This window comes from Rhipicephalus microplus, chromosome 3, assembly GCF_043290135.1.
Source record: "Rhipicephalus microplus isolate Deutch F79 chromosome 3, USDA_Rmic, whole genome shotgun sequence".
Lineage (NCBI taxonomy): Eukaryota > Metazoa > Arthropoda > Arachnida > Ixodida > Ixodidae > Rhipicephalus > Rhipicephalus microplus.
Window position 1 is genome coordinate 125,031,577 of NC_134702.1, and position 12,393 is coordinate 125,043,969.

At 47.5% G+C, this 12,393-nt stretch overlaps 1 protein-coding gene across 1 annotated transcript in view; it reads right to left on the reverse strand.

Annotated features, from left to right (window-relative positions):
- LOC142802945 (uncharacterized) overlaps nt 1–11,051 on the reverse strand; it is a 52,146-nt gene extending 41,095 nt beyond the window's left edge. The window contains exon 1 of the mRNA XM_075888029.1: nt 10,925–11,051. Within this exon, the coding sequence (XP_075744144.1) occupies nt 10,925–11,051 (127 nt within the window). The remainder of the gene's footprint in view (nt 1–10,924) is intronic.
- Nucleotides 11,052–12,393: the final 1,342 nt, after the last annotated feature.

The window sequence follows — 12,393 nt, forward strand, 5'->3', positions numbered from 1 at the left end:
TGTGCAGGGGACCAGCTCCCGACAGAAGAACACAGAGAAAAGGCCTCCTAGAATCTGACGTGTTATCAATGCATTGCAGAGTTTGCACGACTGTATACAAAAGCATAAAAACAGCAGTGAATGCGTGCAGCTACACCGCATTAGGCGCCCTATGGTGTCAACTTCCTTAATCTTACTTATGATGTCCTCCGAGCTCGTACTTTATCTTTACAGTGTGTAGGTTGCATATGTTTCATTGATGAACACTTTTCATTTGTATTGTTATGTTTTCCACGTTGCTCCTCATCAGCCACATGTAATAAAGGTCCATTTGCCATCCACAACTTCTGTTTTGTTCATTTATTAATACATAATTATCGTCATGTTTGTCTTTTCATGATGAGACAGGACTGCGAAAACCACTTCTCCGATTCTACAGGAAAGCAGTTCTAGGAAAATTAAACTTGTTTTATATAAAGCAGCACCACTCCTCTTCCACGGAACTGAGATGGCGTGGTTCTAACTGGTAGACTTGCTAATGATGCAGCAATAGCGGATATTTTATTTACCGGGTTCTGACCAGATGTATCCGCGATGACTGCAATACTCTTGAGCATTTTTCACCGCTTTGTTGCACTGGTCTTCAATAAATCAGCAGAATAATATACGCTGATCTTGACAACACTTTCTCGAGGGTTTAGAGAACCCACAGGATAGTTTTTAAAACAGAACAGCGCCAAAAGTCAGACGTGGCTTCAATTTTATGATTTCCAAAAAAAAATAAAACATCCCCTATAATTTATGTTGTGCCGGGGCTTTGGAATGCAGCACAGACACCACGATCCTTTTCAACAGGTATTTCCACTAGTTATATTGCAAATAAAATCGAAAACATTAGTGCGAAGGTCATTCATGCACTAACGATTGTGCTTCTTAGCATGCAGATGAAGGAGACGGGAAAAAAATTTAAGACGTTGCCGCTGTGTGAACTTGGAGACGGAAGCTACACAAATTTATAGGTTACTTCTATGCGAATCTGTCAAATTAGACGCATCCACAAATGCAGGGCAAACAAAAAAACAATGCAAAAACAATAACTTACTCCTTGGAAGTTTAAAATGTTAAAGTTGACACACACACACACACACACACACACACACACCAGTCCCTGTTAACCGACTATATATGTTACTAAATGAAGAAAACAACTTTAAAATGTATTTTTCGCCAATAGTGAAAGGAAGGCACACGATCGTTTTTCTTAACTTGCGTAGCAGTCTAATTCGAACGCTCAGCTACGAGTATAACATGCCTAGTTTTTAACGCTACCCTGGTATAACCTTAAATATCAGTTGCGAGCAATGTCTTTCAAATTTCCTATTATACGCAGAGGAACAACTACGAAAGCGCCACGGTGAAATTCGCAGTAAATGAGAAAAATAAACATTGCATAGGCCCTTGAAATTAGGAACTGTGCACATACTCCCGTAGCGAGAACGAATTTACGTACGAGTAATTCTTATACATAATGCGGTGGTGAATGCTAAAAGCACGCCAACATACTGTGATATATAGTAAAAAATACTCATTCCACCGCGTTATACATTCGGTGGCTACATTAGTGATCAGAAGGCTCTCAGTAAAGCGAAAGTAAACAAAGCAACAAACCATCTATTGCGCTTCCTGTCATCACTCACGTAGTTCGTTAGTCACCCCGGCGAAAGTAGGCTCTCAAACGACACACACGCAAACACTACCGTAAATATAAACTGCGATTAATAAACGCATACAAGACAAAATAAACTAAGCAGGTAGACACGTTCAGCAGCAGACGAAATGCCATCAGCTGTTCGTTCAGCTGCCTGGGTTCAACTATTGCCAGACGTGAAGGAGGGTTTCGCTAACTCTATCAGCACAAGGCTTAGGGAAACAACACTACCACTCTAAATGCACGTATTTTGCTGTAATTTCAATTTAGAAAAAAGAATAACTAGAAAAGGCGTTCTCTTAATGTACATAGATAGGCAATTCTTAACCACAATTGCGAATACTCTCGTTATCAGGCGCTTTTCTCGGCGCATGCAGATCACTCAAGTGAAGGGAGCATTTCCAAGGCCTCCCTTGGCGAAGGAAGTGTGGAGGAGCGTTCATGAAACGCTGCGGCCCCTTGAGTGGAGGAGCACGCTCCACCTTGACTTCGTCAAGTCGAGGGGAGCCCTTGAGTGAAGGAGCGTTTGTGAATACGGGCCTTAGAGCTTGTAGTCTTTCAGTGAGTGTGCCAAGTGCGAGTCCCAGAACAGTTTTTACGTCATCCGTATGATAACAACTACTTCTTTGGTTTCGGCAAGGCTGAGCTCTCGATACGGCAGGCCATATGTTACCCTACCAAAAAACGAACGCGTGTACTGGGCGGATGACCCCTGTCTCCGTTAGACCTCTTTTTTCGCCACTCTGTTTATCATGCAAGATATCTGCTTGTTGAGCCCTTTCAGTGCTTTAATAGTGAAATTGAATCTGCTAATTTCTTATAGCCGTAGACCTTGCACTCAGCGTCTTAGTTTTTCCGGGAGTTCCATGTTGCCAAGCCAAAGACAAGCCCTTCGGTCTTCTCCATGATTACGGCCATGTGACCTTATCTATTCAGATTTGTTTGCTGCTTGGTGCGCAAGACAGTGCACTTTGTACCGCGAACTCCTCAACTGCTTCTATTGCTCCTTGCAAGACTTGCTCTTTGTACCCTAGAGAGTCTTTTGTCACCCACATAATTATATCGTTTATATATAGAGAAACTTTTATGCCAGGAATTTGCTATAGTCTCCTAGCTAGCCTGTTTATGCCTAAACCAAATAAAAAAGTAGATAAGACAGTCTTTTGAGGTGTATACCCTTACCTGCAATATCGAATTCCTCTTACCTGATGTGTTCTATTCCTCTCGTGATTTTTTTCTTTGAGGAAATACGTATGCAATCGTACACTTTCTATTCACGTTCTAGCTTCTCTAGTTCTGCGAATATAAGTGTGTGTGACATAGTGTCAAAAGCACTTTTAAAATCTAGCGCTAACACTATGTGTTCTCCACCTGTAGGAATATTGCTTAGTACCTCCGTCTTAGGTCGAAGAAAGATGCCCTGAGTGGATAGAAGTCTCCTAAAGTCGTACATTTGGACTGATAGGAGACTGTGATCTTCGGAGCTTCGTGTGAATTACTGTGAACTTTGTGAGCCTCGTATGAATTACTTTTTCAGAAAGTTTCCCTAGGCAGGATCTGAGGGATATCGTACTTCAGTTTGGCACACTGAGAGGTTTTCCGGCTTCTGAAATAAGTATGACTGTGGCATCTTTTAACTTTTTGTAGAAGACGCTGAGTCTCCCAGACCTGCTCGTTGAAGGTTTCGACTAAGCGCTCAAGCTGCTAGTTGCTTAAATTTTGAAGTATCGGATTAAACCACTTTCTGCGGGTGCTGAATGTTTCTTGAAAACTTGTGTAGCTGTGAAAAGCTCTGGTTAGGTTAAAAGGTCCTCGAACGTGTCATTTTATGTGCGTATACAAGCGCGTGTAGCATACTGCGCATATTTTGTTCCTATCTATCCTCCCTAAGATCCTGCAGCAACTTGGCGTTGTCGCCTTAGTTGGTGCCCGTTAGTGTTCTAAGGGCTCACGTGGTTGCAGTCTTTGTATTTTTGGGATCAAAAATACTTCTCAGCGTGGCCCAGGTGCTCACTGTCGATAGGGCTCCCCTTAAAGAATGAGTAAATTAGGCGCTGTTTTCATATTATAAAGGAGATTTATTGAGCAGAAAGGTTGATGCTTTGAAGGCTTGGAAGGCGATGCACCAGCCCAATTTCCGAGCTCGAGCCGCTGCTGCACGCTTGATGCTGCTGCCTCTGCGCCGGAGTACTTCCTCTTCTTTACAATGGCCCCACGAAGAAAAAAATGAGCCTTCCTGGCGACCTAGTCCTGTACACGCGGCGTTGAGCCGTGGTACTGCTTGAACTTCTGGACGTGTACAACCTCGCGGTTCCGACGTCGGAAGTCTGACGGTGGCGTAAAAAGCTCAATGATGTAGTTTACTGGCGAAGTTTGTTCGAGAATACGATATGGCCCATCGTACTTTGGCAAAGTTTGGAAGAGAGCCCAGGTGTGCGATGCGGCACTGACAGCCACACAAGAGCAGCCGGAAGAAGAAACGGGAGTTGAGGTCTGGGCATCATGAATTGCTTTTTGCCTGTTTTGGTCATCGTAGGTGAAGCGACGAGCTAACTGGCGGCATTCTTCTGCGTGTCTGGCGGCGTCCAAGATCGGTAGGCACTCGGACGTGTCCGGTCGATAGGGCAGAATGGTGTCAATGGTGTGGGAGGGGTGACGGCCGTAGAGGAGGTAAAAAAGGGAGAAGCCTGTTGTCGCTTGCGTTGCCGTATTATAGGCGTATGTAATGAATGGGAGGACTAAGTCCCAGTTAGAGTGATCAGGCATCACATACATAGATAGCATGTCCCCGAGAGTACGATTAAAGCGCTCGGTAGCCCCATTGGTTTGAGGGTGGTAAGCAGTACATGTGCGATGTACAATAGCACACTCAGCGAGCAAATGTTCAATGACCTCGGACAAAAAGGCGCGGCCGCGGTCACTGAGCAGTTCTTGAGGGCCTCCATGACGCAACAAAAAATGACGCAGTAGGAAAGTGGCAACGTCCCGTGCTGTAGCCGTTTGAAGAGCAGCGGTCTCAGCAAAGCGCGCTAGGTGGTCGATAGCAACTATTATCCACCTGTTGCCAGTCGGAGTCAATGGAAGTGGCCCATAAATATCTATTCCATCCCGTTCGAAGGATCGGGAAGGGCATGGTAAAGGCTGCAGTTCACCGGCGGAGGCGTGTGGTGGAGATTTTCGGCGCTGACATTCGGCACAAGAGCGGACGAAGTTGCGGACGAATATCGCGCCAGTAGTGGCGATGTCGAAGCCTTTCGTAGGTCTTGAAGACTGCTGCGTGGCCACATTGTGGGTCAGTGTGGAAAGAGGAACAAATCTGTGACCTCAGGCTTCGTGGAACGACGAGCAGCCACTTGCGTTCCTCTGGTGCGTAGTTGCATCGATAGAGAAGCGTGTCACGTATCGAGAAGTGTGGAACTTGGCGCCAGAGCGTTCGCATCTTTGGGAGTTCAGAAGTGTCGGAGAGATTATTGAGGAGAGAAGCAGTCCACGGGCCATTGCGTTGTTCGATAGCAATGTTGTCAAAGTCAAGCGATGACAATGTGGAATCGCAAGCGGAGTCAGCTGTGGCATTCTAGGATAGGGGGGAACGGGAAAGGGCGTCGGCGTCAGCATGCTTCCGTCCTGACCGATAAACCGCGCGTATGTCATAATCTTGAATTTTCAACGCCCAGCGAGCGAGGCGGCCAGATGGGTCTTTTAACGTCGAAAGCCAGCACAGCGCGTGGTGGTCGGTCATGACGTCAAAAGAACGACCGTATAGATATGAGCGAAACTTTCCGAAGGCCCACAAAATGGCCAAGCACTCCTTTTCTGTGACGCTGTAGTTGCTCCAGCCTTGGTAAGTGTGCGACTAGCGTATGCCACGACGTATTCCGGATGCTCCGGTTTACGCTGTGCGAGCACAGCACCCAGGCCTACACCTCTGGCGTCGGTGTGGATTTCAGTCGGAGCTTCAGGATCGAAACGGCGTAGAATGGGTGGCGTCGTTAGAAGCCGTCGCAAGGTGCTGAAAGCCTCGTCACAAGCAGGGGACCACGATAAGAGCTCTTTACAGTTGCTGAGAAGCTGCGTGAGAGGTGATATAATAGACGCGAAGTTTCGGACGAATCGCCTGAAATACGAACACAAGCCGATGAAACTTCGAAGTTTTTTGATGGTGGCAGGTTTAGGAAACGCCGTAACAGCTCGCAATTTCTCGGGATCCGAGGATGTGCCTTCCTTGGAAACAACGTGACCCGAAATGTTCTGTTGAGACATGGCAAATCGACTTTTTTTGAGGTTTAATTGCAAACCGGCGTTAGTTAAGCAAGTAAAGACGTGCTGAAGGCGACGTAAGTGTGTGTCAAAGTTAGGGGCGAAGACCACGATATCATCGAGGTAACACAAGCACATCTTTCATTTTAGTCCACGCAGGATGTTGTCCATCGTTCGTTCGAACGTTGCAGGTGCATTGCGAAATCCGAAGGGCATGACGGTGAATCCTTATAAGCCGTCTGGCGTGACAAAAGCGGTTTTGGGGCGATCAGCCTCCGCCATGGGCACCTGCCAGTAGCCTGACCGCAAGTCTAACGAGGAAAAGAACTCGGCACCCTGTAAACTGTCCAAAGCATCGTCAATGCGTGGTAGTGGATAGACATCCTTCAGCGTGATCTTGTTCAATCGCCGGAAATCAACACAGAAACGAATAGAACCGTCTTTCTTATTGACGAGGACCACCGGAGACGCCCATGAGCTCTGTGAAGTTCGAATGACGCCTCTGCGAAGCATGTCGTCTACTTCGTCAGCAATGACGCGGCGTTCTGTAGCGGGCACGCGATATGGTCATTGTCGCAGCGGTGAGTGGGACCCAGTGTCGATGTGGTGTTCTACTGCTAAGGCATGGCCGAGAGATGTTTGTTCAACGTCGAAAGAATGGCGGTAGCTCTCAAGAATGGTGAGTAGTTGGGAACGCTTCGAATATGTCAAATCTGCAGCGATGAATGGTTGAAATATGTTCGCCGACGTTCAGGCAGCCGGTGAGACGACAGCCAGTTCGCAGACGGAGGTAGAAGGCACCTCATCGGGGACGGATTTAATTCTGGAAGAACTGATTGTCTCGACGTGGCCAAGGCACTCGCGACAAAGTAGGGATAAAGACGACGACTCATGATTATAAATCGGTATTGTGGTAGAGCCTTCTACAAAGTCGAGAGCAGCAAAAGGCAGGGGGAGGGCTCTTCGGGCGACGAATATTGGAGATGGTGTGAAGAAGACCGTGCCGTCGGATATGGAGCTGCATGAAACTGGCACGAACGCAAAAGAGCATGGAGGGATGTAGGTGTCATCGCTAACGACAAGTTTAGTGGCAGACTGGGTGTCGACGGACGCTTGGTCATCCAGTGAGCGAAATTCAACCTCAGCCCTAGCACAGTCAGTTACGGCGTTATGACGCGACAAAAAGTCCCATCCCAAGATAATATTATGGGAGCACGATGAAAGAACCATGAACTCTATCGTATACAGAACGTCCTGAATCGTCACGCGGGCAGTACATACTGCGGTCGGTTGAACAGGTTGAGCACTGGCTATGCGAAGCGATAATCCGGAGAAAGGCGTCGTAACCTTACAAATTGAGCGGCAAAATCCGGCATCTATAACAGAAACAGCTGCACCGGTATCTACAAGAGCGATAGTAGGGATATTTTCGACGAACACATCAATAACATTGGTAGGTGACAAATGAGGACTTGGGCAAACCGAAACTTGCACAGTTCTTGCCTCAGGAACTGCGTCGTATAGTATTCCTCCTCGTTAGGCGCGGGCCGTCGACGCATAGGAGAAGGCGAGCGGCGGCGTGGAGAGGGCGAGGGAAGGCGTCCCGACCGAGGGCGGTGGTCGTCCTGGTAGCGGGCTGGCATTGGAGTGGAGGAACGGTATCGCGCGTTGGAGTCAAGCGGGAAGAAAGGCTCACGGTGGTTTTCATTAATGATATGCGTTCGGTGGCGGCAATACCTTGCGACGTGTCCGGGGTATCGACAAGCGTAACGTATCAGGCGATTGTCGAGGGTGCGCCACGGGTTGGCGGTGTTAGTGCTGGTCCAGTGAACTGGAGCTGGGGAGTAGCTCGCGCGAAGCTGGAACGAAGGCGCAGGCGCCTTGCGAGTTGGCAAGGCTGCAGCCACGGCGTAGGGAGAGGAGCAGCCACAAGATTAGGCTCACGAGCAGCTGGTAAGGCCTCGGCGACCTCTCCTTGAATGACGCCACGTAGAGACGATGGTAAAGCTGTGGTAGGTTCTGGTGTCAAAGGCACCAAAGAAAGCAGTCGTGCGACTTCTTCGCGGACAAATGCTTTTATTTCGGCTATTAGTGACGCTTGGGCATGACCACTGATCACACTAGACAGCGATGCCAAATAGTGCGCAGGTGGACATCTTGTCAGAGCTCGCTGCTTCCGCAATTCATCGTAGCTTTGGCAGAGGCTAATTACGTCGTTAACAGTGGTCGGGCTTTTCGCCAAGAGCATTTGAAAAGCGTCGTTGTCAGTGCCTTTAAGGGGTGCTTACATTTTTCAGCTTCCGTCATTGCGGCGTTCACGCGTCTGCACAAATCGACGACGTCTTCTATGTAACTTGTGAAGGTTTCACCCGTTTCTTGTGCGCGTGTGCGTAAACGTTGCTCTGCACAAAGTTTTCGGACGGCAGGTCGATAGAAGACTGCTACAATCGAGGTTGGAAATTGCGGCCACGTTCGGACGTCTGCCTCGTGGTTTCTAAGCCAAAGGCTGGCTACACCCGCGACGTAGAATGACACGCGTGTCAACTTGTCCGCGTCCGTCAATCTGTTTAAAGCGCTCACCCGTTCGAAAGTCGAAAGCCAATCTTCAACGTCGTTGTCATCTGTTCACTGAAGATTTGAGGCTCCCGCTGAGGAACACTGCCTGGACAGGTGGCCGGAAGAGATGGAAGCGTCTGCTGATCGGCGTCCGGCATAGCAAAAGGTAGCCGTCGAGAACGGAGTTCCAGGATGGTAGCGGGAAGGTGTAAGGGACGCTACCCGGCACGGCTCCACCAATTATAAAGGAGATTTATTGAGCAGAAAGGTTGATGCTTGGAAGGCTTGGCAGGCGATGCACCAGCCGCAATTTCCGAGCTCAAGCCGCTGCTTGCTTGCTTGCTTGTTCCTTTCTTTTGTGGCTCTCACCCACTAAGGGGGATTGGCCAAGAAGCTGGTGGTTAATGCAAGTAAATACCTATAGATTTTCTAGATTAGGGGAATATGATTACTGTGTTTTGACTGTGAAATTAATTTGGCGCAATGTTAAAAAAAAGAAAAAAAGGGGGGAGGAATAATAGAATTTGTTGAATATCTGTGGTGAAATCGTTATATGAAATTCTCCTGAAAGTTGAATCATTGCAGTGTATCAGCTAAATAATAAGTGGTAGTGTGACTAGTAAAATTCGAGAGCTGATGGCTGACTCAGCAAGGTAATCTTCTTGTATTATATATGAATTCGCAGAGAGCCCCGCTGATGTTCCTGTCGCTATGTCCCAATGAAATGGCCCCAAAAGACAAAATATTTGGAGTATTAAGCGATATTCCTAATTTTCTGAATAAAGCCGCTGCTGCCTCTGCGCCGGAGTACTTCCTCTTTTTTACAATATTGTAGTGTATGCGCGTATTTGCCTGGTGTGGTAGTTCTGCAATGCTTATTCTTAATTTGCTGTTCAGCCTTTGCTGTTTCTATTTATAGAGAGTACTCGTTTCCGTTCCCACGATTGTAGCAGGTGCGAGACGACTACGGGGTTTTTAGTAGTTAATAGAATTTTCCTGGTACAAGCTTCAATGGCCTCTTTAGGGCCCAGCGCCCATACTTCTAGGCTTTCTGGCGTAGTTGAAGGGAATGGGTATTCACGATATAGTGGACAATCTGTTATAGACGCATAACCAAGTCTGCGTTTGAGTTTTGGAGTGTGATAGAGAAGGTTAGGATAAGGTGGTCGCTTCCTATGTTTTTATATAAGGTCTGCCAGTACCCAGCTCGTAAATTGAAAGAAAAGGCGAGGTCTGGGCATATATCAGCACTTACGCTATTTCCTGTCGTAGTAGGAGTGCAGGGAAGCGTTTCCGGCTGTCGGCCTGTATTTCTACGGCATGAACAAGTAATCTTCCTTTCGATGCATCTCTTTTAGCCCTTGTTCATGTGTGGTGCATTAAAGTAGTCCACGAAGGTTAGTTTGTCTTTCCTATGAGGTGTCCCATGGCGTGGGTATTTGTTGGCGCGAAATCCGTGCCTCAATTGTTAGGTGTGCTATAGATATAACTATGAGGGGTTTGGTCCGGCCTTGCTTTGTTTGATGAAGTTCCTCTATATGGTGTTGTGTCTGACTGCCAGGGGCATACCTAACGTTCGACGCGATTCCTTTGATCACTTGCATTGTAATCTTCGGGTAACTCGAATTGTAATGCGTATAGTTGTCACGCAAGTTAACAGTGCACTTGCCAATTTCTTGTAGACTTATAATATCTGGCATAACAATCTCTGTGCAGACGAAGCACTGTAAGACCGCCGCTTTGTTATGAAAAGCGTCACAAATCAATTGCCATATTTTAATGGCGTCTTTATTTTAGCATTATTGGTGGCCATGGCTTGTATTCCTCCCTGCATACATGGAGTCAGAGACAACACCTTATTTGGCTTTTCGAAGAGTGGGTGCGCTGGGACTATCTTCAGCAAGCTAACGGTTTAGTAGTTTTTGATTAGTGGCAGACTCATTGACTTCCTCTTTTAATTTTTGAAAAATTGTTATGCAACTGCTTCTGAAAACTTTGCATAGTCTGCATTAGCATCACTTCTATCAGATTTTCAGAACAAAGATTTTGTTCCGCGTTTCCGACTTTCGGTTGTTCTACTTTAACCGTTTGTTTATTCTGCCCTCTTTAAGAAGCCATTTCTTCTATGATCTCGTCTAGCGTGTGTTTGAGTATCTCATTTGCTGCCAAGACTCTCTGATTCTCAGAATTGTATCTTATGGGAGTCCAACTAAAGCTCTTCTCGCACAGCCCACCTTTGTATGGCTGATGTTTTCCGTGGTTTCTCCTGGAGTCCTGGACTCAAGATTGATCCGTAAGGAGTAGGGTTTTTATAGTTGGCGGTGCCCTCATTTGTGTCTCTTCTTTTCAATCTTGGTCGCGATTGTGAGCGTGATGTAGCCTAGGACACCTTTGGCCTCATGGCTTGTGGTGATCGAAACCAACCTCTCTGTTTTTCCTCAATTTCTGGGTGCAGTGAGGGCCATTCCTTGTCTTCTTTCTCCGAGTCCTCCGAGTTGAGCCACCTTGGTCGAGGTGGTGATGGTTTGGCTGTGTTTCTCCAAGGGTTCATGTTGGATGTCTTTGCGGATATGCTGAAATGTGTTTGGAGTTTGTCTTCTTTTGCTTTCTTATTCTTCTGCTAAATGTACTTCCCCACAAGAGGTGCAGGTTGGGAGGCAATCATGGTTTGCCTGGGGTTTTCGCATGCCACATTCGGGACACACTGGCACATCAGGCTGTGAGCAAACGTCTGTGCGGTGCTAGGTTTGTCGGCAGGCTTACCAGTATGAAATAGTGCCCTATTATGGGCTACACGGCAACTCACCACCCATGTAATATACATATCGTGGCATGACTGGCCTGAAGGAGGTAATGACAGTGGTTTCAATATCGCCGAACATTTGTGCTCTTAGTATATCGACTCCTTGCGTGTAGATTTCTGGGTTTTCGCAGCATTTCAGCAGAGGTGTGAGGCATAGGGCCGTGTATTAGCCCTTTGTCTGTTCCCTATCCAGTCGCCACGTATGCATTAACTGCATGCTTTCTTTCATGAACGCATAGCTCGTTTATGCGATGGATGTGGTCCACGTGACTTTGACCGACGTCGAGAGAATAAAGATGCTTGACCTTGCCTTTACGTGTACATGAAACTTGTCCCCATTTACAGGGCTCCAGCAGGCTGTTGTGATGGAATCAATGAGTTGTGGGTTTGTAAAGTTTCTCAGTGGTAGTTCCTGATGCGGGCCAATCACCACTAGAAAAACGAGTCCTCCTTCGGTAGCGGTGGCTGTTTCCGGGAGAATGGTTTCCGTCTGGCTAAGGGTGTCATCTTTAAAGTTGTGGCTGGCTCGTGTTGCCTTCGTTTTCTCGCACGTTGAACTTCAGTTTCTTGCCTTGTGACATAACTTTCTTCTAACGTATCATTAGCACCACTTGCCAGCCACCATCGTCACCGGCTAAGTTTCTGACTTGTCCTTTCGCGGGCCTTCGAGGGACAGGTTGGCTACTGTGCACTAGTGTATCGGCGTAATGGTAATCCATGCCACACGCTCATCTTCGGAGGAACTAACTGGCCACACCGATGCCATGCTTCACAAAGTGCTCCCTAGTGGTGCCACAGTAGCTCGCCGACGGCACCGTCTGTTTCAGGCACGCCATCGGCGTTCCCTCGCCCAAGCTGCCACTTCCCTTACTCGAAGGTAGGCTCAGGGCCTCGTAGGCTCAGCGCATCAAGTCACGTCACAAGTGAGACATTAGCGCTATCTGGCGGTTATCGTGTAAAACGAAGCGTGAGCCTCATATGGGCGTGTGCGCCCGTTTCAGAGCATCATCTTATTACCTCTACACTTAGAGGTGATAAGGCGTAGAACGCGAGACAACGAGTAGGTGCCACCACCGTGCCATCTTAGCAA